The 27,121-nt window shown below is 44.2% G+C and overlaps 1 protein-coding gene across 2 annotated transcripts in view; it reads right to left on the bottom strand.

The window, feature by feature from the left end:
- Positions 1 to 27,121, bottom strand: part of adgrg6 (adhesion G protein-coupled receptor G6) — a 97,632-nt gene that overhangs the window by 55,822 nt on the left and 14,689 nt on the right. For both annotated transcript variants that reach the window (XM_080490430.1, XM_080490431.1), the window contains exons 3-6: positions 5,182 to 5,529; positions 3,549 to 3,688; positions 1,747 to 2,026; positions 291 to 464 (exon numbers count right to left, since the gene is read on the bottom strand). In XM_080490430.1, coding sequence (XP_080346556.1) covers positions 291 to 464; positions 1,747 to 2,026; positions 3,549 to 3,688; positions 5,182 to 5,529 — 942 coding nt within the window. The remainder of the gene's footprint in view (positions 1 to 290; positions 465 to 1,746; positions 2,027 to 3,548; positions 3,689 to 5,181; positions 5,530 to 27,121) is intronic.

The following is a 27,121-nucleotide window of genomic DNA, read 5'->3' as shown; positions in this document are numbered from 1 at the left end:
CTCAAACTCATTAAATAAAACCTTTTTATTCTTCTTATTTGTTTTAATCTGAGTAATGGAGCATTTTATAGTTAATGGATCCTAATTTATTATAAATTTCTGTGAATAATTTGGATTTACTGAGCAGATGTCTGATTTATAACTGTGCAACCAAGCAGTTTATCATCAATAATTTCGATTTATTGCTTTAAAACTGTGTTGGTTCGAGTTGAGATGACGGTTGTCATTGCGGAGCGGCATTTCGACTGAATTCGGTCATCCCGGCACCGTGATTCACTCCGTGTACTCACTGCAGCTGAGCGTGCCGTCGGTCTGAGCCATGGTGGACGGGATGGTCCAGTGGCTGTTGTCCCAGTCGATGACGTTCCCCACGGCGTCGCAGGTCAAAGCTGCCAGCTGCTGCGTTGTCATCATGTAGTCCCAAAGCCGCAGGTTGTAGATGTTTCCATTGAAGCTGTGCGTCCCTGAAAAATAAAACAACATAAAGCTCATAACCACACTTGTAAGTTTTGTCAGATTTACAAATTCAGAAGACTTCAGTATAGTTGCTTTAGTTCCCTTGAGACCGATCTGCTGGGAAATTAATGTTTTTTTTTCCCCATTTCTTTTGTGTGAGAAAAGGTTTAATGTTTTAAGAGCAACAGTCATACATTCTAGAATGGTTGGAGTCAAACACAAGGCCCGTGGGTCAGAACTGGCCCGCAGGAGGCTCCAATCCGGCCAAACCACCAAGCAAATTGTAAAACCTTCAAAGAAAACATCGATTTTTCAAAAACAAATTTCTTAAGAGTAGTGGAACACAAGACATGACTGAGACCCGCTGAATATCTATAGGAGACGTTTCTTGGACATTTCATTGTATTTTGCACCAGAAGCTTTTACTAAAATTGGCAATATTCTGAGATTGAAGTCATTTTTGGGAGTAATTGTTAAAATATCAACATATTGATCACGTACACTGTGCTCCACAACAACGAGAAAGAAAGCTCGAAAGTTTGAATTTAAAGGTTATTATGGCACTATTTTACCAAACTGGCCCACTCAAGATAAAATTGTGGCGAATGTGGCCCCATAGCTAAAATGAGCTTAACACCAACGTTCTATAATGTAAGAAACCTTTAAACACTGTAGTTTGCATGCCATGCCAGTAGATGGGGCTGTATTGTATAAATACAACCACGTGAACATGCACACAGAAGACAGTCGACATAAAAGCATATTTTAGCTGTCTTACATTGCAGTGGCCCACCGATCAGTGTCTGAGGTAAGAAATGTCTCCATGTATGCTGATGATGGTGTGGTAAATGTTAGTAAACATAAACGTTGCAGGAGAAGCTCTGTTACTTTTAAAACCGTGAAACTGTGAATCCTTCATTATTGCTGTTGTTTTTCTACTCCCACATTTACAGGAAAACTCTTTTTAGCAGTCCATCAGGAAGTACTTTACGTTTCAGAAAGGTTTTTCCGCATGGAGTTTGCATGTTCACTAATATGTGGGTTTCCTCATATTCTTTCTGTGTAGAGGCTTTCTCTTGGTAATCCACTCACAATCCAATCAATAATCAGAATTAGTTTTTTTACCGAACAACTTTTAAATGTTGGAGAAACCTTGGTTTTGGGTGATTGATTATACATGCAGATGCTCGATACCTTGGCCTTTGTTGTTTAAGATCTTTGTACCGGATTTGTTGTTGTTTACTTTCTTTGCCCGCCTGCAGGAAGTTCAAGCTTCCCACTCCAGCTCACCTCCTAACTGGAAGTTCCCACCAGGCGGCACAGAGTGGCCAGCGGAGTCGCCGCAGGTCTGCCCCTTCAGCTGCCCGTTGTGATAGACCTCCACCCGGCCGCTGGACGACGTCCAGAGGACGCAGAAGGGCGTCATAGTGGAGGTGAAGTCATCGGGGGACAGGATGCCGTCGATGGAGCACTCCACCTTGTCGACGATCAGCATCATCTTGTTCTTGTTGGCGCCCAAACTCAAAACCACGTCGCCGCTGCCGTCAGAGTAGGTGAAGAGGAACTCTTTCTGTTTGGAAACACAGAAAACTGGATTAAATGAGGCCAAAAACAACAACAGCGAGAGAATTAATACCTTTTCTCTTGGTTTTTAATACAGAAGTCTTAATCTTATTGTTTGTTGCTCTGAGTTTAATCTGAATATTCTAAATGTGCCAATAATGACGGTGTCAGGCCAAAGCTTCGTACAACAGACAAGAAAAACGTGTGGAACCGACGCAGGAATGTGTTAATCTGAAAAAGCTAATCCTACTTTTCTGCAGCGTTAAGCAGTTTGTCCTTTATTCTCACCTCCATCCCGATTATTGAACTTCACAATATCAGGTTTGATTCATTCCTGAGTGTCTGATTCCATTAATCTTGTGGTTTGCAACCTTTCTCATTTGGAACTCCACCCGAAGGCCCATAAGACGGTCTGAACTCACATGACCTCTGATGAGCCAGAACCTGATTCCACTCTATGTTTTAGAAAATGTCTCTTTAAATGTTTCTTTAAAGTTGTGATTTAAAGTCGAATTTTAGACACCTTCAGACCGTTTCTTTATGGTTAATTGGATTGTCGACAAAAACTCTCTTCTGTTTAAGATGCATCTCATTATCGCCACAGTTTCATGGTCCACATGCTGCCGTCTGACACTTTTGTCCTGGTTTCGGGTGGTGGAGCAAAGTGCTCATCAAAATGAGGTCCAGTGCGCTTGATCCTTCCGTTAGCAGTTTTAAAATCAACATTTAACATTTGGAAGTACTATGAGGTATTCTGAAGTAGAACTGGATGCAGACCTGGTGTTTATGGCCCTATTTACACCACAACTGACTGAAAAGAGCACTTTCATAACATTGTCATTTTAGATAAGTCGCGTTTCCCACAGAGGCGAAAATAAAATTTTTTTAAAAAAAGTTGCGCTCTGAATTGTGTTTCCAAAAGTGCCACTGTCTCTCATATCTGTAATTCCGGATTCTCCATTTCCCCCATTTGTCCTCTCTTCTCTAACGTTTTACCTCTTCTCTCGTTTCAGTCTTTGCTTTTGTACTTTCTCACCTGCTTCTCGCTCTTCCTCTCTGAGCTGGAAAATAAACTGCTCAATCCTACGATTGTCATTATACGATGGGATTAGCAATCGGCATAACGTCAGCGGTGTCCAGCCGTGACTGGATGTTAAACTGCCATCTGATAAGGATCCTCTCACCGGACCCGGGGTGGTGCAACACCAGTTGAGAGGGGCTCATGGGGGCGGGGCTTAGCTAGAGGCCAATCTTGAACCTGGGATCTGCGAAGAGCTTTAATTTGGAAGATTGCTGCTTGAACGTTTCGGTGACAGGTGTGTGTGTGTGTGTGTGTGTGTGTGTGTGTGTGTGTGTGTGTGCTTCCCCGGGTAAGTAAATACTTCTTCACTGTTTCAGTGACAATCTATTTATGTGGATGTCGATTTGTGTTTGAAATGGAATGACATCACTCAGCGTCACCCACTTCAAATAAACGATTTACCAGCAAACAACGTGTTTAAAAAAAAGTCCCGTTTTGTTGTTTGAACCTGTTTCTTGTTGCTGCGCTCCACCTCGAAGCACAGGGTCAGGTGGCTGAGCGACGGGATGGAGACGGAGTCCGCCACCTCGGTCACGTCGCTGTTGCCGCTGGTTATTTTCACCTTCTGGTTCCTCAAAGCAACGGCAACTGGAGAAGGTGGAAAGGACAGAATCACAAGGAGACGAGAAGAAATCCTCTTTTCTTCTTATTGTTGAAATGTGCTGAACAAACAGGATTCCACCCTATAAGCTGACGGTCAGCACAGAGTCCTTACTGATAAAACTTTTAAAAATGACCTTTGAAGGGAGCTCGTTTGAAATGCAACATTTAAAGAAAGAACTGATGAGCCATAACATTAAGACCAACTGACTCATCAAAGACGTCTGAGGGGATGATGTGGCGTCTGGAACCAAAATGTTGGAATCAGATCCTTCAGGTAGGCGATGAAGGCTGTAAGGCAGCATCCTCATTCACGGCTTTCTCTTTCTTGAGCCACTTCTGATCGATACTGACCACTGCAGATGGGGAAGCACCTCACAGGGGCTGCAGTTTTGGAAACGCTTGCTCAGATCTTTACATACGTCCATTTGTTTGCGTTTAAAATCGACTTTAAGGACAAATCAGGTGCAATAATGAAGCATAATCGTTGTTACGTCACATCGATGGTCATAATGTTATGGCTGATCTGTGTATTTTATACAGTTGCTTTGAAATTTTCATACTTTAATTTACATTACAGCATTTAGAAAATGAAGTCCGTTTACACAGAAAAGGCACAAACGTTGAAAATGATGCAATTAGCGTGCCAACGGCGTGAGTCGGCATATATTTGTAATGAAACCACACACACATGCGCACGGAGAAAAATACACTTTAAAGATTAACAATGGGAGAACACGAGCAAGCAGGACTGTTATGACAGTGACTGTCAACTATAAAACTACCAAGGAGAATATGGAGTGGGAGTCCTCCCACTTTAAAGTCTGCCATTGTTATTATTGTCTATCTACTTGCGCATGTGCAAAACTATTTACTATATGACGTTTGATCCAATTTTGCGGTTCTCTCCGTTTCCGCGGAGACGGAGCATTTTCAAAAATGTCCACCTTTTTCAGCGGCTCCAAGCACCGTTTGCGTGTAAACTGACCCCCGATACACTTTTTTTTTTTTTTTTCCCCTTCAGTTTTTACTTGTAAACATGAAAAAGGTGCCTGAATTATAGAGCATCGTCCTCCCACGAGCTGGTTTAATTTCTGCTGAGTCAGCTATTCATCAGGCGGACCCGCACGGCGCTGACGGCTCAGATAATGTGTCACACAACACTACAATAATACAAGCACAGTAATAAAACAGGCAAAAGTAAGTCTTACGGCATCATTTAACAACTACTTGGAGACTAATTTTACATTTACAAGGACAGAAATTGATCTGCCCAGAGTGTACCCAGTCTTTGCCAGCCGTCAGCAGGGATCGGAACCGGTTGGCAAAAACAGTATATAAGATGGACAGCGACTAATAAATAAAGAGTGGAAATAATCCTCGGTAAAAACGACCTGTCCTGACAGCTGGATCTGCCGTAGCCAGATTAACTGTGTGCTTGGCTGAAGTCAAGCAAGCCGCCGTCAGCGTGAGAAACCTACCATGTCTGAAGCTAACACTGAACCCCCTCTTCTGCACGCTGAAGTCGGAGGCGAAGGACAGCTCCATCACGTCCCCCGTGGAGTTCAGGGTCAGCCCGTTGGCCGTCGGCCCGCAGAACTTCACCTCGGCGCTCCCCGTGTTCACCACCACCTTGTCGTACATGCAGCCCGGCGCCTCCTCCAGGTCGAAGTCCAGGAAGGAGAGCTGGACGATGAAGCCGGCCGGCGCCTGCATGATCCACTTACAGACTTGGGAATTGGGGTACTTCAGGGGGTAGCAGGGCGACGTGAAGTCCCCTTGGGCCTCCGTTAGGACCAGGTTACAGTTTGTGGAGCTGCAGCCCAGCGCTGGGGGACGACAGATTCAAGTTCACATAAATGTCCCCTGGAGACGTTCAGGCAGCGACAAGCAGGGAGAGGACGAGGACATGGGGGGACGGCAAAAGGATAGAAGAGGACGGCGGCCAAAAAAGCTGGGAGAAGATGAGACGACAGGAGGAAACCATCTGCTGCCGTCAGATGAAGAGATGAGGTAAGGTAAGGTAAGGCAGTAGTCTTCGAGGAGCAGTCTTCAAGGACAAAGACAGTCAGCAGAGAAGAAAATCCTTCACCGGGGACGAAGGAAGGATTTCAGAGAGGTTACAAGGACGGCCAGGATTCAGGACACAAACCGAAGACATGAGAAAAAAGGGAGGAGCAAGAAGAGATCCTCGTGAAGACGAGCAGTTAGTTCAAGCTTCAGAGACGAGTCCAGCCAGACAGCGGGACAGACTGGCTGATCGAAGTGGAGGACAAGTCCGCTCTTCGAGGCGCCGTGGTTCAGTTCACACGCCGAGCTGTGGCAGTGGACGCCATGCATGTTAGTGTCAGGGGAGAAGACGAGTAGGAGGTTTCAGTTTTTAGTAAAGACACGTGGAGAAATCGATGAAAGCAAATGTGCATTTTGGTGAAATCGAATGAAGCTCCAGTGTGAAACAGGTCACCAGGCTCAGCAGCGTGAGGAATAATGCTGCATAACGCAGCGTTTCACTATAACGCCACAGCGGGTACATCTCGGAGGCTTCAGCTTTCTAGTCAGAATCTGTTCTGACTGTTATTTACTTAAGGAGTTGCCGCAGATTAACCCTGAACTAACTCTGAACTAACCCGTCTCTGCGGTAGATATGACTGAAAAGAGCTTGCTCACCATTTGGAGGCAGCGGGACAAACTCATAGAGCGAAACTTAAATCTCCAAGGACGCCGATGAAGGAGAATCTTTACAGAAACTCATAAACAAAATCGCCTCTCGAGGTGGATACGTCAAAATCTCTCACCCCAAAACACATTTTTGACAACAGTGGCAAAGAGGAGCCGTCACTTACAAAGAAATAATAACAGACAAGAAGCTGAAATGGAAAGTGGAAAGAATGGTTCGCCTCTCTCAGGCTCCGAGCAACAATGGCCTCCCTTGATCGCGAGCTCGGCTTTGGCCGCAGCCAAAACCACAGCCAACGCACTGGAAACGTCAGAAACACCAGTGTGTGTGTGTGTGTGTGTGTGTGTGTGTGTGTGTGTGTGTGTGTGTGCGTGTGTGTGTGTGTGTGTGTGTGTGTCTCGCTTTACACTCTTTCCCAAGGCCGTGCCTTGCTCATGAGCCCGCCGACGGAAACTCCTCAAGCTCTCCACACTCCCTGAACTTTGACCCCCCCGTCTCACCAAGAAGTGCCACAAATCCCAGTTAAGACTCGGCGGACTTTCACCTCTGAGCTGCTCAACGTTGTTCCAGCAGAGGAAGTGAAGCACGTTTTGGGATTTTCACCGTCAACAGATGCAGAGAAAGAGAGGAATGAGTCCTGAAACCAGGGAAGACGATTGTCTTTGGACTCCTTTGCCATGAAATCAATTAAAGATTCTGTAAAAAGGATCCAGCAGATCTTTTCACTAAAACATTAAAAAATTTCTCAGCCTAATTCCTTCATCGCCGTCATTTTTCTCATACCAATTATCAGCTCGTTCTCATTTCCCTAGTCCTTTTTTTGCTCATTTTATTTTCATTGACCTTGTTTCTCAAAATGTCCACCTTCCTCGTTCTCTCACCTTTTTCATCTTCCTCATTTTTCTCATAGTATTCATTGTGTTTTCATTTCTCTTTTCTCATATTTTCCTCATCTCCGTCATTTTTCCTCACATGAATCATCGCCCCTTTATTCATTTTCACAAATTTCCTCAACTACTTTTTCCCATTTTGTTTTCACGGTCCTTATTTTCTCATAATTTGCTTAATCTTTCTCATTCTCTCATCTTCTTCATCTTATTTATCACCCCCATCTTCATGTTCCTCATTTTCTTTATTTCATTATTCTCCCTCAATTCCATCATCATTTTCATACCCCCTCATTTTCGGCATCATCTTCCTCACTTTTTCCAATCATTTCTTTTATCTATCGTTCTTCTTTCTCCTCATCTTCATGTTTCATGACTGTGAGCCTTCGCTCTGCTAAAAGGACGTTGTGACAGGCTCTCATGTCCCCGGGCGAATTAGGAAAAGGCCGAATAAGACGAGTGCTTGATAGTAGCGATGCCCCAACTAACGGTTCAGCTGCATTTCAGCTTGAAAATAAAAACCTCAAAACGTTTGTTTCTCCAAACATCCAGAAAGCCGGTAACTCTACACTTTAATTACGTCCCTGAAAGAGACACTTTCCAGCGGCGCAGGCGAGTCATCATGAAGACAGACTTGGAGTGGATTTATTTTGAGACAAAGGTCGAGAACAAAGATCACAAACTTTACTGCTTAAACACGGCTGATATATAACCCCGTGTGTGTGTGAGAGAGAGAGAGAGAGAGAGAGAGAGAGAGAGAGAGAGAGAGAGAGAGAGAGAGAAATCTTTTGCTCCCATTAAAGTTGTCCAGCATGAAATTTCAGGAACATTTGGAAGCAACATCAAAAGGCAGTGAGCCCCTTCGCTCCCCTCTAATGGAAACAACGCACACACGCACACACACACACACACACACACACACACACACACACACACACACACACACACACACACACACACACACACACACACACACACACACACACACACACACACACACACACACACACACACTCCACGCGAGCTGAATGAAATTGGTGAATTGGGGGAAGATGTATGTTGAGACAAAAAGGAGTCTAAAGTCTGCTCTCCCTGAGAGACACACTCTGCTCTGAGTGTGTGTGTGTGTGTGTGTGTGTGTGTGTGTGTGTGTGTGTGTGTGTGTGTGTGTGTGTGTGTGTGTGTGTGTGTGTGTGCGTGCGTGCGTGCGTGCGTGCGTGCGTGTGTGTGTGCGTTGTTGTGTCGTTGGACGCCTCACAGTTCCTCCCCCTCGCTCGCTGACTATCGAGTTTCTGCCAACTCAACCTCACGTTTTCTCCTGATCTTCTCATCTGAAGCTCTGAAAGCTGCGGACCTCCGACCCTCCAGATCAACAAAACCAGACAGACGTGACGAGTCCAATCCTCTGCAGTGAATATTCAGGAGAACATCTGGCACATTTACAGTCCCTCCAGATTGTTGCAGCCAATCAGTTAGTTGATCGTAGTTCAAAATGATTGCGGTCGTCCTCTGACGACCAGAAGAAGTAAACACTATACCGTTTGTACATCCTTCCTCTACTTCCACATCAGACCCTTCCCCATAAGCACAACGAGTGCTCCATGTGGTCGCTCCATTTATTTACCTAATGACGGTACCTCTGGTCAACTTATTGTGAAGTACGTTGAAGCCGCCATCGCCTCTGATTGGTAATGAAACCTACGGTAGTATAAAGGTTTATGAACTCGCCATCGAACGGCCTAATAAACCTCCGACCTTTAGAACCTCACAGCCTGTAGGAGACTTTACCCTTTAAAACCGAGACGATTTTTCCAGCTTCGACTTCAAAACAATCTGATTTATTTTCCTTTTTTTTTTCTTCCCTCGTGTCGTTTCTGCCGTCTTTTTGCTGTTTAAGTTTTGTGTGTTTGTCATAACGTATCTGAAACGGAGCGAGTTGATGGACGAAATGAAGCTTCATGGATTTTGGGATTTGATGATTCATGTGATTGGCGTTGGACTCGTGTGAAGAAAAATGGCTCGTGTATTCTTTGTAAGAGACGATCTGTTTAATTTGTTGTGTGACTTTACTGAGTTGCTCGTTATTGACGGATCATAGAAGAGAAAAGTGGCTCCTTGGATACCAAAATGTCACATTCCTGCCGTTTTCTATTTATGAATATAATCATGAAGTATATTGTGTTTTAATGTCGTTAGAAAGACCTGGCAGGTCCACACACACGACGACACAAAACCTTATTTGGTGAATCACCATTTCTAGTAGTGTTTAAGACAATATTTGTCATTAAGTTTTGATGAGATGTTTCTAAAGTTCCTTTAAGCCCAGCCACCTCCTATCCACGAACTGTTTCCTACACATGCTGAGTTTGTGCGTCCGTCCTGCGTCCAGTTTGAGATCCGTCCACCGCAGGAAGCAGCAGCTCAACAGGCATCGGACACATTTGAATTGCAAAGCGTTGATTATATCTTGTGCGGTGGTTTCAGCTCTCCTCGGTGTGCGTAATGGAGGACGGATGCAGGAGGAGCTCGGACGGAGGCTGCTGGTATGGCTGTTCGATGGTTTTATAGTGAGCAGCAGCGGCAGAGCAGAGAGAAGTCTGCTCGCGTGCTGAGGACACCTCGGGGTGTCTGATTCAGGCTCACTGGAGATGTGATCAGTCAGAGGTTAAGGCCCCGTTGGCACGACGACGAATACGAGTGTATCCGCAAAACTTTCTTCAATTTTGGGGGGTCCGTTTAGACGGCACCAGTGTCTGCATGAACTGTAAGTTTTTATCTCGGCTCCCAAGGTGGAAAGATTCTTTCACGGCCGCTATTCCTTCCTGCAGAGGCTACGCGCGCTCTTACTGCGCATGCACATCTCTCCCCCTCCCTCTTGCTCATCCAGTTGTAAACAAACATGGCGGCCGCGCAGTGGTTTGACTCGCGGTCCATATTCTAGTTTTATCGTCCACATCAGTAGTTTAATAGTTGAGACTCTCCCTGATATCATCCGATGCTTCATCAGTCCATGCGGATGTCGGGTTCGGTCCATTTTCTTCACGTTTATAGTATCTTGTTCTCTGCACACACGTCTGTGTCGTTTCATTACAAATGCAAGCAACAGCGCCCTCCAGTGGCCCGGCATACTAACTACATCGTTGTCTCTGTGTCCGCTGCTGCAGTGTAAATACACTCCTTTTTAATGGATTAGGTGTTGTCACGTGAAACGTTGTTGTGTAAACGGGGCCAAACTCACTTTTAACCGTTTCTTTGAAATAATTCACTAATCTGTGAGTCGTTGAGCCAAAACAAGAAAAAATTTGCTTTATTTAGTTTTTCCAACATTTCTAAATTTAAAATGTTAAAGAGTTAAAACATGATATCGTTTCATCCTACACGCCCCCGAATGCCAGCTTCCTTCAATAAAGTTCTTATTAGCAGCAATTAAATATTGCCTCGCTTTAATTGCTTAACTTTCTGTAGTTAATCGCATTATTACCAACAACTATTCAAACACAGTTGTATTCCGTTTACACACTAGCAGTTAAAAGTATATCTTAAATATCTTTAAAACGTTTTGAAGTGAAAACAGAAAACTTTTATTGCGTTCTGAGCGTTCGTTGACATAACAACGGTGCTAGGAGCCACAAACGCAACTCTTTTGAACACGGGAAACTTTTTGAAAACGCTCTTGACTCCATCACCATGTAAGCAGCGGAAAATGCAGCTTTTTCGAAACGCTGCTTTTGCGCACGCACACCACCGCCATGGTAAACAGTTGCTCTCAGCTGTTGTGTGACGAATCTGCCTGAAAGTTCACCACTGCTCTTCCTGGTATTTTACCAAATGTGTTGATTCGTCACAGCGCCCTCCGGTGGATCTAATTGCTGGAGGTTCGCTGCAACACACGGGACTTCTGGAAGTGCGGAGGCAGTTTAGAGTTTGAAACCCACGTATCTGTTTTGAGAGCATAAATGAACCTTTCCTGTCGAGCGTCCGTCACTTCAGAAGAGGAGGTATGAAAACCACGATTAACGTAACGACAGGAGTTTTCTGTATGACGGTGATCCGTGTCCAGACTGTAAATCAGTTGCTGTGAAACTCTTCCTCTCTTCTGCCGATAACGTGTGTGTGTGTGTGTGTGTGTGTGTGTGTGTGTGTGTGTGTGTGTGTGTGTGTGTGTGGGTGTGTGTGTGTGTGTGTGTGTGTGTGTGTGTGTGGTCGGAGTCAAACAGGAGCAGACAGGAAGTCGACTCATGCAAACACACCAGCGCTGATAAGTAAATGTGGGAAGTGAGTTTCTCTCCTTCACTTTGTCCTCTCATATCATTCCTCCCTGATCTCCGTCCCTCGCTTCATCCCTCCTTTCCTCCTCTCGCCCCCACACCTCTTCAGTGCTCCTGCTCCTCTCCACCTTCTCCATTTCCCTCATAAATCTCCCCCTTTCCTTCCCCTCTGCATCCTTCCTCCCACCTCTTTCCCTGTTTCCCCTTTCGTCTGTTGCTCAACTTTGCTCCCTCTCCTCCTTATCCCTCCCCTTTTCTTCCAAATTGCTCTCCATCTCCTCCTTCGCTCTTCATCTACTATCTCTTCTATCACCTCCCACTTTTCTCCCATTATCCGCCCCATATCTCTCCTCTTCTCTCGTCCTTCACCTAATATCTTCCTGCTTTCTCCCTATTATGTTGCTCCACTCTTCCTCACCCCATCACTCCTTCTCACTTCTCTCCTTCTTTTCTCTCTTTATCTACATCCCCATTTCTTTTCTTTTTCTGTCCCCCATCTCTGTCCCCATTTTTTTCCCTTTCTCTTTCAAATGCAACATGGCAGAAGGTCTTAGTGAATACTAAAATGAATAACACCAGAATAATAAAAGTGAAAAACATCTTCTGCAAACATAATCACCCTTTGTTTCCTTTATCACCTTCTTCTCCACTCTTCCTCATACCTTCGCCTCTCTCGCCCTCCTCTTTATCTTCTCCCTCTTCCTTTCTCTCACGACATCTCCATATTAGCAGTGTTGTTTATCAGCAATGAAGCAGGTTAAAATCTGCTAAAATAATTATTTGTGTCCCAAGTAGTATCTAAAATTTGGTCCGGAGGGATAATTGGTTGCCGCCACTGGTCACCAGTGGTATTACAGTTTTGCTACACATCCGGGTTGAGAATCGTTCGGTTAAAATGTGAACGCGTACGGTTTGAAAACCTGGAGTCTGACTGAGGGATAGAAGAAGAAATGAAAGTTGTTCAGCGACGAGACGTTGAGGATTTGGTCGCCACAAAGAATCCGACGAGCTGCCGCAGGCCGGCCTCGTCCTTCTCCCGCTTGTCTCGCCTTCTGTTGAGGACGAACTTCTGAGGACAGCCGAGAGTCCGCTTCGCAAGACGGTCGACACAAATCTGCATTCGCTTCATGGATGGCTTGAGCGTGTGTTATGACGGAGGATTACGGTCGGCACATTTCCATCTAAACGGAGCTGTTGGTTTCGGCAGCACTGAGGCGGCGGCGGCGGCTTGTCACACATTCAAAGGAATTAATTAGAGACGTTAATATTTTAGACCGCTGACGATATTGCGTTTAATGTTTCTCTCTGCGGAAATCTCAGCCCGCCTGTGTTCCACGGATTAAAGCAGCGAAAATCAAAGCTGAGTCAGATTAAACTCATTTCAGTTCATTTCAAAGGACATGTGACTTCTTTTTTTTTTCCTTTTCTGCTGACAAATGAAGACGTTAAGAGCCAATAAATGGATTTTTAAAGTGTATTTATACATGGAGAGCTGAGTCAGTCCGTGCTGCGTCGATGCAGAGAGAGAAGAGAGAAACAGGAAGTAGGAAAAAGAGGAAGAGAAAACGCTTGGCAAGGGTAATTAAAACAAGAGTGGGGTTATGTTAATACATAGAGATAAAGAAAACAAATAGACAAACACAAGAAAGAACAGTAGTTTAAATTACCCCCCCCCCCCACGAAAAAAAGTGTAGAAAATGAAGCATGTGAAAAGTCATGGGAATATAAGCAAAGAAAAAAGAGGAAATGAGAGAAGATGAGAAAGTAAAGGATTTTAAATGAAGGGAAAGGCAAGAAGAGAAAACAAGCAGGTAAATAAAGAGAAGAAACAAACAGGAAAATAGGAAAGAAAATATAAAGAGAAAAATAAGAAAGGACGGAAGGAAAGAAGGAATAAGGTCAAAAAAGAAAGAGGAGAAAAAGGGAAGAAACAAAAATGGAGAGAGTGAACATGGAAACAGAAGAGGAATCAATTGTAGAAAAAAAAAACAAGTAAGAAAGAAAAAAAACTTTCAAAAGATGGAAAACAGAGCGAGACGGAGTTAAAATGGAAAATGGAGTTGAAGGGGAAAAAGTGGAGGTGGAAAGTTTGTCCAAGCGAAGGCTGTGAGGGTGAAGACTGTGAGGAGTAACTAAGTAACTAAGTCAAAGTGATGAACTTTTCAAAAACGCTCTGAAAATGATGTGTTTTCATCCACGTTGTTGCGTAAACGGCATCTTGAATTATTTATGGGAATGATCACTGACGATGACAACGTTCCTCATATCGGACTGACAAAGAAGGAAAACAAAGTAGTGATATAAGTGAAGCTTTTATTTTTTCAAGCACAATCAATGAAATAATTGAATTCATTAAGATCCAACATCTGAGCATGGAGGGGTTAAATCTAGTTAGAATAAAGGCTGAGGTTGAGGAGGTGGAAAAAGTTTCAAGGAATAAAGTTTAGTCTACCATGAAGCCGGTGTGGAATATACAGATTAAACACATGAATTTGTATATAAACAATCCATATTTAAATATTCATTGGGTTTTTATTCACAGATTTTGGAGCTGAATTAAACATGAAGCTGCAAATTGTTCCGATGGCGCCTTTTTGTTTGTGTGTTTATTTGTATTAATAATACAACTGTGGCTGCTGAAGCTTCTCAGTGGGTTCGTGTGCGACTGTGTGTTGTGATTATGTATGTGCCTGTATGCATGTGTGTGTGTGTGTGTGTGTGTGTGTGTGTGTGTGTGTGTGTGTGTGTGTGTGTGTGTGTGTGTGTGTGTGTGTACGTGTGTGTGTGTGTGTGTGTGCGTGTGTGTGTTGTGATTATGTATGTGCCTGTACGCATGTGTGTGTGTGTGTGTGTGTGTGTGTGTGTGTGTGTGTGTGTGTGTGTGTGCGTGTGTGTGTACGTGTGTGTGTGTGTGTGTGTGTGTGTGCGTGTGTGTGTTGTGATTATGTATGTGCCTGTACGCATGTGTGTGTGTGTGTGTGTGTGTGTGTGTGTGTGTGTTGAGTTATGTGGGCGTCTGCATGTCTGTGATGTGTTATGAATGTGATTATGTATGTGCATGCACGTGTTATGCAATTGTTTGTGTGTGTGTGTGTGTGTGTGTGTAAAGTGAGATATGAGATCAGGCTGCTGCAGCCCCCTGCTGTTTTATGGGCTGATGTGTGTGTTTTTCTGGTTTTGCTGACGTTGTGGGGACACACATCTGCAGACGGGGACCTCCTATTTTTTCAGGGGCACCGACTCCCTGCCTGGAAATCATAACATGGGGCAGTAAAGACCTGGGTGTGAAGTTGGCCTGATGTTGGGCTTCGGGCCTCACTACTTAAAAAGTTGACCCTCAGATCAGGCTGAAGTTAAAGACCGCGCTCATATGCTTACACTCGCAGTGAAACGCAATGTGTCAAAAGCTGTAGTGAGAACTGTGTGTGTGTGTGTGTGTGTGTGTGTGTGTGTGTGTGTGTGTGTGTGTGTGTGTGTGTGTGTGTGTGTGTGTGTGTGTGTGTGTGTGTGTGTGTGTGTGTGACACAACTTAACGTGCGTCACTGCCTCACCCTGTAACCCCGAGAATAATATTGAAAACACGCTGCAACACAACCAGCATCATGTAAACAACACGTAGCTGTGAATGTTCATTTACAGTGTGAAACACGCCAACAAGCAGCCGGTTTGAGCTGCTAATTACCAGCTTGACACGGCGTGTGTGGGTGCGAGTCCTTGTCTTTATACACTTACGGGGACTTAAACTTGATTACGCAGTAGCCCACGAGGACGCGTGGAGGTCTTGAGAGAAAAATTAAGCATTTGAAGAGAAAACGCATCGTTTTTTGCTTTTTTTGTTTTGGGAGAGTTTTTGCGTTTACCTCATCAGTTTACACAGAAACGGCAGATGTCTGGAAAACCTCATATCTACACGGTGGATTCTGAGACCGAATCGCTTTGTCGTCCAATTTGCAGAGTCGCGTTCAACAGCCGGTGAAAAGAGAGAAAGAAGAACCGGTTGACGCAGGTTCCTGCAGAGGTTCCCACATGGAGCACTGACACCAGTCCTGACGGGAACCCCGACATGTGGGCCACACTCCTCTGTCAGAGGCAGCGCCGAACTACAACCCAGACTACTGTTCGTCCAGCCCGACGGGGAAACAAAAGGCCTTTGTCTTCCAGCGGCTGTGGGAGACAGGAGGCTGGCTGTGCTGCAGCTCTGCCAGTGTGGCCTTTTTTTGTTCGGCAACGAGAGAGCAACCGCTGAAAAATGAGCAGAGACGCGTATATTTTATTCCTTATGACGGATTTGCAGATTAGACGAGGTGGCATGGGGACACGGCAAAGTTCTTTATGTGAAGCCGCACGGTGGAAATCACTCATGTGCTTCCATATTGACAAGAAGTTGTGTTCAGCAAACTACTCATCTACAGCAATTTTGTAGTTAATACTAATGTCTGCAATTGTATGCAGCAGATACCTGATAACTCTCATTGGCTGCCATTGTCAGTTGCGCTTGTGCAAAATAACCATTTACTATGAATGGAATGCACATGTGTCGTAGGAGCATTTCAGAAAATGGACCCGCAGAGACGGAGTCTGAATTTTTTTGGAACGGATCCAATCGAAAGTACGCATCTTGCCGAGTACACGTTAAATACCCGGATGTGTACTCGCTCTGTACACATTATCAAGGACGCATCGAGGCCGGACTTGTGTGGACTTGGGAGGCCAAATTACCCATAATGCATCTGGTAAGAAATACCAAAAGGCCGTACTTCCAAGAACGTACTTGGAATGAGAAACAGCCAAAGTTAGGATTAAAAACTAAAATACCCCACAATTACACAACTTATATTGTGGAAATTACGGTAATTTGAGTAATTAGAGCCCCATCCGCCCAAAAAAAAGAAAAATACATGAATAAATAGATTAAAGAAATAAAGAAATAAAAATTATTATTGTTATTATTGAGTGGTTAAAAATAAATAATCTCACAAATGATACATACGAGCAGAATTTTCCATTTTTCCACCTAAAAATCCTAAAATCCAGAATTGATTGATTAGACGTTTGCTTATTTTATCTCGAGGGCATCTGCTCGTGTGCCTCCCAGGGTTTGGCTTCTCTCGACTGTTTCAGTAAATAACAAATTCAGCGTTTCTTGGCGCTGATAGAAGTTTGGCAGCCACCGGATTTAAGTTATTTGTGGTTCAAAACTGCCTTGTTCCCTCTGCTGGTTTGTGAGGAGAAATGTGATGAGTAGGAACTTTACCATCAGTCTTCTGCTGACATTCTACTGCGACTCTGTGATACTCTGGTCAGTCACATTCTGCAGCAGCACGAACGCACTAAAAATATGCCCTCAGCTTCTTTTTCAGACACTAATCCTTTAGATTAGAGGCCTTCCGTCAACCTGCCCTTCTCTCTTTTCACCTCTCTGTCCTTTCTAGCGTTTCTCTCACATTCTTGCTCTTTGCATTCCTCCCTCCTCCCTCTTTCATTCCTCTTTCTCCTTCGGCATTTTGTTCTTATCGCCCATGCTTTCTTTCCCGATCTTTCCCCCTACTGTCCTTCCACCAGCTGCACACACACGGATTAATCCACAGACTGCGTCCTCTGCATCCTAACCAAGAAGAGAGGCAACCATTCCCTAGTTTTCTGTGGAATAATAAAGCGTCGGCGGTCATCTTTAATCTGACGGAGTTGGATCTGACCATGGTGGAAATTAATTAAAGGAACTCTTCTTTTCTAACAATTTATTCAAGGAACTTTTAGATCGAGACAAAGCTTCGTTAGACACATTTATTTTTAAAACAAGGGTTTCTTTTAATTCGGATTACAATCTTATATTGTAATCCAGGATCAGACTACACAACAGAAACTCGATAAACCCGTCACTATGCTTGGAAAAGAAATGCGTGAACCGAAGCCCGCAATCTAACTGCATGAAAATCTGTGGAAAGGAGAAAAGACGGACACGATAAATATTAAGTCGAGACCCTGATGTGAATAACACTGACGGTGTCATCCGGGCTCATTGGTCACTGTGAGTTTCCTGTAGGTGTTGGTTCCGGTGGATCCATTGTTAGAATCGCACACTTTGCAATTTTAACGGCGTGAGTCCAATGAACTTTGGGCCACAGCGCGATCGAATACCAACGTCTCACGAAAAAGAAACCAGCCAAACACGACCGGACCCGTCGTCCTCGTAGAAGTCGTGTGTTTGGAGAGAAACCCCGAAAAAAGGTTTTTATTTACATTGGTGACCTTTCCTTTTTCTCAGTACACGGAACGGATGATTTCGACCGGTTGGTATTTCGCCCGCTGACCTGAAAACAAACAACGCTTGTGTGTCATCACAGATATGTAATCCTTATTATTTCCGACAAGTAAAACATTCTTTTTCCTTTGGCTGAAGAGGTAGTGCCAATCATCGATATTAGGGAAGTTTCTAAACTGTCAGATTGAAAGATTTTCTTTTTCTCATTAGGACTTGGACATGGACATGAATCAAGTGCCTGAACCGGAGGGGAATTGGTCCGATTCTATGCAAAAGATCTTCAGAAGATTCTTATGAACCTAATCTTGGAGTGAAGTACGGTCAATATACATATCGCAGCAAGAGGACCCGCGTTCTTTTTCCTGCCAGGGTTTTTCAAGGTGGAGTTTCCATGTTCTCTGCAGGTGTGAGATTTCCTCTCCCAGACGAGGTCAACAGGTGACTCTCAAGGCTTCGTTCATACCGCAGATGTCTTGATGCTCAATTCCGATTTCTTTGCATTTTCACACCAAATTTCAAGCGCAGAAGAAGGCGTGATGTCACGCCATGGACGCTGTTTACTGACTATGGATGGAGATTCACTGACACTAAACATTCCCTTGTCCCCCGTGTCTCCGACGTCTGTTTCGTCCATTTGTGTCCTCACACATCGTGTTTATCGCTTCCCCCGGCCCAGATCTGTGACATCACCGTCACTACACGACTTGACCGTTCAGGTAGCACTCACATTGAAAGACATGAATAGAAAAGGCATGGATTCATGCTTTCCTTCAACTGTCAATAACATGACATGATCAACATTTTCCCCCCCAAGGACATTGCATAAAAAACTTATTAGACAATTCACATTCATGTGATGATAAACTGTCGGAAGTACAGTCATTTCCTCATTTCATCCTGTTTCCTCCAAACTAACAATGCCCACTTAAATGTTCAATATTGATATGTGACACTTCTGCTTTTAAACTCCTCATAAAATAATATGTGCTGTGTTTTGCGCCTCTTCCTCATAGTTACAGCGTCACCCGATAGAAGGACAGTCGTACTGAATAAAATGTGTCACTTCTGACGTGACACTTACACATATTTTTACAACATTAACCCGGGGCGGGCAACTCATTTTCATGAAGAATGAGCACAACTATCAAGGGCCGAGACATAAATTTGCTCAATAAGATTAGGTTGGATTATATCAGACTTTATTAATCCCACATGGGGACATTCAGCTCTGCATTACAAAATTAGTTAAAGCTGTTAGGATAATGGCACACAAGAGGATAGACTATATATATAATAGATTATAAATATATATATATATATATATATATATATATATATATATATATATATATATATATATATAAAACTGAATACTGGAAATTATTTTCTTTCCCAGCCTTTGTGTAGAAATCACAATCGTATTTTGCTGAATTCTAATGAAGCAAATAAAAACTATGTTTTCATTAACTACCTTTGTTTCCACTTGGAAACATTCAATTTGTGAGGTAATTATTGCCAGCTCAGCAAACTAAGTGCTATAAAAGCCAATAAGGTGAAAAATGTGATCATTTTCGATGTAATAAAGCCAGTAGTAATCACTCATTTGATTGAGGTTTTCCCGGCGGCACCCTGAGGGCCGGTCAAGCAGAGATAAAGCACCACATATGGCCGCCGGACCTTATGAATTTAATTTGAAACTCGAAAATGGACTTTTACAAACTCCCCAGAGTTAAAATTCGCGAGTGGCGAAGAGGACGCGAAAAGGACAACAGCATGCCGAACGAGTTCCCTCGCCCCTCCAAGACCTGGTTGCAGGCAAACGAGCGGCGAAGCGCCTGAACGCAGCACGAACATCAGCAGCAGCTGGAATAGACCCTCCTTCCCTGCATCCAGCTGACTCACGCTCGCAGGTGTTTCTGCTCCTCCCTCTCCTCGCCCTCGTGTCTCTCGCCGGGAGATAATCGACGGTGGCGTCCGAGAGGAGGTGAGGCGAGGAGGGGCCAGAGTGAAAAAAGGAGCGAGAGGGGCCAGAGTGATACCCTGTTTGTACGTGACCAATAGACCGGGGGCAGAGCAGAGCCCAGAGTGACATCATGCGCTCGTTTTTTTTAACACCTGAAGTTTCAGCTGAGCCGCTTCGGAAAGAAACGCTCGAAGCAGCAGCTCTCACACACGTGTGAACGTTCTCAGAGGGGCAGGTTAAATTTATACCCAACACTTCCCAGGAATGTCTATTTGGAAACTTACTGCGTGATTTAATGAGTTTTACAGGCAGCTACAAGAATGCTTTTGGAGATTTTTTTATTTCTTTTTTTTCTTCTCCAGAATGAATTCGCGTTACGTCAGAGCGAGGAAACGTCTCGCCCCGAGCTCTGCTCGCTCTGCCGCAGCAGCTAATCACGAGCGGGGACTAATTATCGTCCACTGATGTGGTCGTTTCTGCTGGTTTGAACGCAGCTGCCGCCAACTTTTCACTTCAGCTCGGAGTGAGATCTTTTTATATTTAGGTGTGCGCAAGTCAACGCTGGAGAGGCAGCGATTGAACCGAGTGCTTCAAGTAGGAAAATGACCAAAATAAAGCACTCGGAGTGCAAACCTCCACCTCCCAATACCAATACAAGGCAGATCTTTCATCTGGATCCAGAATCAGGATTATAATCTGGATTGCGCCCAAACTTAAATCACCTGCTCCTTGGTGTATTATCTGTTCGTCTGCTGGATTTGATCACAATCCAACAAGTTTGTTTTAGGGACTTGTCCTGTTATCTCATCCAGTAGCAAATTACAGAAACAGACTGTGATGCAAACCGATGAGTGCAAACGTCGAAACAGCAACAAATGTGGAATTCATGCAATATTTAGAATTGTCTTAGCATAATTTCTGTTCAACCGTCTGTAACCCCACATTTCTTAACTCTCTAAAGCTCATAATCTACACGAAGCGGCATTACGTTCCCAAACTATTTCATCAATTTGAGCAATAAACATGTTTTTTAAACCACCGTCTCAATGTAAAACCACGTTTTTTGATGACCTGGCTTTACGTCAATGATCAGTCACATTGGTTGATCTGCATTATGGTTTTTTGTGCTCGATCCGACACTCACGCCATCCCCTCGTGTGCCAAACGTGCAACAGTATAACAGTATTTGTCAAAAAGCAAACACAACAACACACAAGCAAGAGAAAAACCTTCCAGATGGGCGATGAGCATTAACAAAGATGAAACTCTGAGGAGACAAAGAGCAGAGGAGCTTCAACAGAAGCGATCCAGGCCCAGTTTACACAACGTTTCAAGTGAAAACACGAGGCCAAACTCTGGCACTCAGGCTACAGGTAGTTTACATGTCATCCATGAACGCCTCCTATGGCGCTATGGATCGACTCCTCACAGTCTAACTACAGCCACATGCCACAATCTCATGACATCTATTAAACACTAACATTGAATTCTTTTACTCAGACTGTTAGGCCTTGTTGACACATTTCAAGTTCAGAAAGGTCTGACGCCAAGAAGGGGTTAAAATTTTTTTATAAAAAAGTATATGGTAGAAATTAGCCAGTTAAAGGAAAATCCTTTCATGAGAGCAGCTGAACACTGAGCAGGTCCATCCAAACTTCTCAAACACATTAACAACAGACATACTTGTGAGCGACACAAAAAGTTCTCGGTTGTTAATCATAGCAGGTCTTGATCAAGTCTTGTAAACCTTCTGCTGCACACCAGCTCCAACACTCAATTCCACTCACATCCCGCCTGAACGCTCTGCTTTAGGAGATTTAGTCATTAGTTACGAGACCCACAGATTTGTGGTTCATTTTGCAAGGACCTGAAGCTTATTACGAGCGTTGCCAAAGACGAGGGTTTAGGGTGTAAAAGCTGTGATGAAATCTGGATCGTCATCGCCGCCGCCCACGTAAGGTCATGGATTATGTATGTATGAATTTTAGTCCTTTCTCCTTTTGTCTGTACTGAGATCTCTGTGTCTCTCGTCTAAAAACATTTCATCACTGAAATGCGACCTGATTCTAATCCAGAGCTGCTGACACCAAACTCATGGAGTCCTCTCTCTCGCCTTCAAACTTCGTCACTATAAAAAGCTGAAACTCGGCCTTCTTTTGTATTTTTCTATAAATCCACCTTCCCCTTTTCACATTCAGTCTCAAAACTATGCAGCTTAACTGGAAGTGTTAAAGCTCTTTTGTACCATTTCTTCCAAACATTGCCCCTAAAACAACAAAGAACTTCTTTTATTCCTCAAACTTGTTAACCTTTGTGCTTTTTATCGTAACTCACTTTGACATTTCATCGGTTTGCATCCGTTGCAGCGGAATTAAGGATTTCGGTAAGTTTTATTCAAACCTAATGACTTTTGATTCATACAAGGCGTCTGCCGGATCGCATCAATTCTTTAAGAAAATACTCAACCCAACTGCATTTCTCAAGTACTTCAAAAACAACAAGTGCTGTTAATATAATCATAAAAACACACACAATGAAAGACATTAAAAAGTAGGAAACTATAAAACTTGAATGAAGTCACATGTTGGATCAGAAGCCACGGAGTAATAACAGGCTTTGGTTGCAATATTGAAAAGCAGTGAAGACGTCTGTGTCGTGTGCAAAGGTAAGTCATTTCCTAGTTTACAAGCCTCATTAGAAGAAGCTCTTAGACCTCTATGCCCGAGAGAAGAAATGAAGCCGCTCACAGAGATCAATTAGAGACTTAAACACAGACGTTAAAAAAACCCCAAAAAACTTAAAAGGAATTCTAAAATGCCCGGGCAGCCAGTGGAAGGAGACTGCAGCGGGCGCTTTGCGGTCCTCCTTACATGCTCCAGTTAAAAAGACGGCCAGCCTCGTTCTGAACCGACTGGAAACGCGCGGGGGAAGATTGGCCGAGTCCCAGCATGAAGTCCATTACGTCCACCCAGCCGAGACGTGAGGAGGACAGGGATCACTGTCTCAAAGTGCTGATGTGCAAGAAAGGGCTTCACCTCTGCCAGCGGCTGAGACTGAAAAAAAAAAGCTCATTCTATTGAGTTCGCCATGGATTTAGTTGGTTCAGATTTCACTTTTTAACTGGAGAGACGAAAGCAAAACAGAAGCTGGGCTATCACAGCACAGATTTGGTGACCTGATTTAAAGTCACTGTCCTTTTAAAAAGACAAGTTGTTAACTGTTTCCATAATGTGCCAAGGAGCCCAAGTCAACACGGGGCTTTTTTGTTTTTACTTATCTCATCAACATAACAATGGAAAGAAACACCATACCTTCCAAAAATCTGAGCCAAAGCCCAAAGTACCGGTAATAGAAAAAGTGTGGGGCTCTACGATAGAGCCCTGTGGATCCCCATATGTGAGAAGTTTAGAGGAGGTACAAAGTTCTGTGGGCCAGGCAGGACCTGAAAAACAAACGCTCACCTTGATAATAAAATACTGTGATCCAGCACAAATAGCAGCGTTCAGGCCCAACAAGACAAAGAATCCCATGATCACCCCAGCCGTTCATCAGGGGGATACCACTGAAGACCCTGAGCGCCAGATTCTTTGCTGTGCAGGGTTTCAAAACCAGACTGAAAAAACTCCAGGATGTTAAATTCATCCAGAAAAGCGCAGACAACTTTCCCCCAGGCTTTGGAAATAAGAGGCATGAGGTGCAGTGGTGCATGTTTGAAATCGACCTCGGTTAATAAGACCAAGAACACTCAATAAAGCATCTCTGTTTGCAGGTATTTGTAATTAGACGGGGATACACAGGGGCATTATTTTGTATTTAGCCCACGGGCCCTTCCCACAGTAAAATCCAGCCACGGTTACATTATCGTTCAGGCTTATTTCACACTTTTCTGGCAGTGCACGACGAATCAAAAGTGCTTTTTGTGGTCATTCTGACTTCTTTCAACACTTTGTGCAGATATTCAGAGTATCTGGGTGCATAAGTCAAGAGTATTTATGATTGTTTATTTGCACATTGTTGTAGCATTTTGACTTTTCTCAATCTAAAATGCACCACAAGTGAAATAATATATTCTATTTTTATCAGTGGGTTTTAACTTTATGAGTGTCTGTGAGCTAAAACCTCCTCACTATCGACGACAACATGCTCACCCCACAAGCCTGGACTCTAACCGGTGAGCCCCCTGTTGTGAGTCTGGAGTGCGAACCGCTGCTCCACGCTGCGAGAAACACATTTCTTTCCTCCTGGCTGCGTGTCGGCGCGTCACCGTGAGGCGGAAACGAGGCTGGAGGCCTCAGGTTCGCCCGTCGCTCTCGTGTCCTTCATCACACTGAAATATTTACAGCTTCCAGCTTTCCTGGGGCTCCAACCTGCAGTTTATCTGCTGGTCAGCAGCTCACACAGAGCGTCCACCGCTAACCTGTGTGTGTGTGTGGGTGTGTGTGTGTGTGTGTGTTGTGGTTTAGTTCTGCTGGGAACTTTACGAGTGTGTGTGAAGCGTCGGGTTTGGCCCGAGGCTGCTGGTAGGGGTATGGAAAATACATTAAACGCCCTCCTCCTCCTCCTCACCTCGTCTCTCTCTCTCTCTCTCTCTCTCTCTCTCTCTGTGTCTCTCTCTCTCTCTCTCTCTCTCTCTCTCTCTCTCTCTCTCTCTCTCTCTCTCTCTCTCTCTCTCTCTCTCTCTCTCTCTCTCTCTCTCTCTCTCTCTCTCTCTCTCTCTCTCTCTCTCTCTCTCTCTCTCTCTCTCTCTCTCTCTCTCTCTGCCTCCTCCTCCATTCTTTCTCTCCCTCACTTTCTGTCAGAGCTTCACTTTTTCAATTTAATGAGCGTGATTGGCACAAATGTGGAAAGTACGGGAGCGCCAGAGGTCTCGCTCTGCCTCCCGACTCCGGATTCTCACCACATCCAGGCCTCTTGTCTCCGCTCTACAGCTCTGATATTAAAGGGAAACTATTAGACATGATGTGGCCAAAAGAACACGGTCGCTTCTTGAAATCACCTCTCACTTTTATTTTAACCCCCGTTCACCGACCGTTGGATGACGCAACAACTTATTGACCAGGAGGAGCGGGGACGACATGAATGAGACGTCAGCGTGGACATGTGCTTTTAATGCAGGACAAAGAAAGACGACGGCTGGCGGCTGTCAAACTCTGTTATTAAAACTTGATTTGAACATGGATTTCGGAAGAACTGCACACTCTTATTGTAGATGCAAATTGCAAAGAGGTGTACTGGACTGATTTTAAATGTGATAGAAAAGTGCAATCAACCGGAATACAATGCATGTGATTTCATAGCTGAAGGTCAGAAGAGACAAAAGTTAGAAGTGCAAATGTGGAAGAAAAACAAACTAAGACAAAGTCAATTTGCTCCACTTCTCAAATGCTGCTGGTGGAAACTGCACACACACGTATGATGGGAAAGAAATGAATAAATACAGCTGGTGTGAAAGTACGGACAAGATAAAGAGCAGTTATTTGAAAAAGAAAATCATCCGCATAAGTGTTTATTTATCGCAAAATATATTGTCATGACAATACTCAACAACATCACTGCACATCAAACGTTCGCCTGAAATCGTGCAACGCTTGTTAACTACAACTTGCAGCACAAACTTGCAGTATTTCCTGCTTGAACTTCACGGTTTAATGTAACTCACCTTAAAGCGTGCAGTACAAGTTTTCACCACAAGGTGGTGTAATGAGTTGCCCTGAGGAGCAGCATGTTTGAACAGGCAAACACTACAACGGGTCTGGAACTACCAACCAGTGAGAAAAACAAACAAAAAAAAAGCTTGACTCAACACCGCCACCGAGTGGACAATACAGGCAGCGAAGGTTCAAGTGTGACCGTCATTTCATAATCGGTTCAAAACATCTCGTCTTGCAGTCGCACCCAGATCAAGCAAAGAGGGATTTTACTTTGAAGTGAGACGTGAGCAAACACAAACCAGAAAACTGCAGCGCGAGGACACGATGGGAAGAGCCTCCGACAGTTTTCTGGAAAAGACGTACCAGCGAAATCTAAGCATTTCTCAACACCGTGAGCGCTCTCCAAAAAGTAAAGGGGTGATTAAAGGGGATGGAAAAGATTCTCTTTTTTCTTTTGGTTAATGGATGCACGAAGAAAAAGAGAGAGAGAGAGGCGGAAAGTATGAGCGAGGGACGGCGGAGCGGGATGAGGAGGAAACGAGCGCGGAAACATGGGACGGGACACAGATGAGAGACGTAAATCAAACAGGACGGCTGCTGTCACGTGAAGAAAAGCTGCATCTCGGCGCAGAAACGACACGGATTGGTTTGCCATTTCGAGTTATTCCAAAGAATAATGCAGACCGAGTTCTCTTCAGAGGGGAGCGCTTTCACGACGAGCAGCACGGAAAAAACAGGAAAACATTTTTAAAAAAGTCACTTAAAAAAACGTGCACGTATCACCTTCCGCGTTCTCCCAAAACACAGACGATTAAACACAAAGCGCTTTTAAATTGAAAGTAACGCTCCGCTAAGCTTTACAGGAAGCGGTAATCTTCACATACACGTGTGAAAACGATGTTTAATTAAGGATTTTGTGCCATTAAAGGCAGTTTTAATATAATGACGATGATTATCATGGGGCTCGTAATGAGCCTCGGTGCCACTTTAAACGGTCCTGAATCCTTTTCAATTAGCGCCGGCAGCTAATGAGGCGTCCCTGAACTTCACACTCCCAAACTGTGACATTCAGTCACAACTCCCCGATGCGTCGCGATCACGCCGCCTTACTCGCTCACTAAAATGTACTTTTCTTTGAGTTGCTCCCACAGCCGACCACTGTCCAACGCAAACCGTTGCGTTCCTCGGCTCACGTCTCGCCAACTCATGTGGATGTTTGCGAACCGAACAGCTCGACACATAATTGAGAAATCGAGAGAAAAAACTGCAGGAAGCTTGTTGCACTAGTTTAGACATCACTGCCACTCCCTCGAACAATTGATGAAAATTAAGTTAGACGATAAAACGTGATTGAGACCCATTAAACCTCAGAAAACACGATGATATTTCCATGAAGAGCGCTGGACCGTTGCCATAGAAACACACCAACAACAAGGTGGAAGACCTGTTGGTTGGCGGTGTCGTCGGACGCGAGGGGCGGGGCTACGACGTGAGTGTCTGAACGAGTGTTTTTTTTCAGATTTATTGGCTTCATCCGGCTCTCCACATCGAACTCTGCCCGCCTTTAGACGGCGTTTTCAAGTGAGAACGGAAAACTTTGGTTGCTTTTTGGGCGTACGTTTACATGACAGCGGTGCGCAGAGCCTCTGAAAATGCAACTTTTTGAAAATGGCTCCCAGGGTCGAACTTTTCGACTCCGTCTCAACAACTACA

Source organism: Lipophrys pholis (genome assembly GCF_963383615.2).
Source record: "Lipophrys pholis genome assembly, chromosome: 21".
NCBI classification, from domain to species: domain Eukaryota; kingdom Metazoa; phylum Chordata; class Actinopteri; order Blenniiformes; family Blenniidae; genus Lipophrys; species Lipophrys pholis.
The sequence above is the reverse complement of the archived record's forward strand: the minus strand, read 5'-3'. Positions and strand labels throughout refer to the sequence as shown.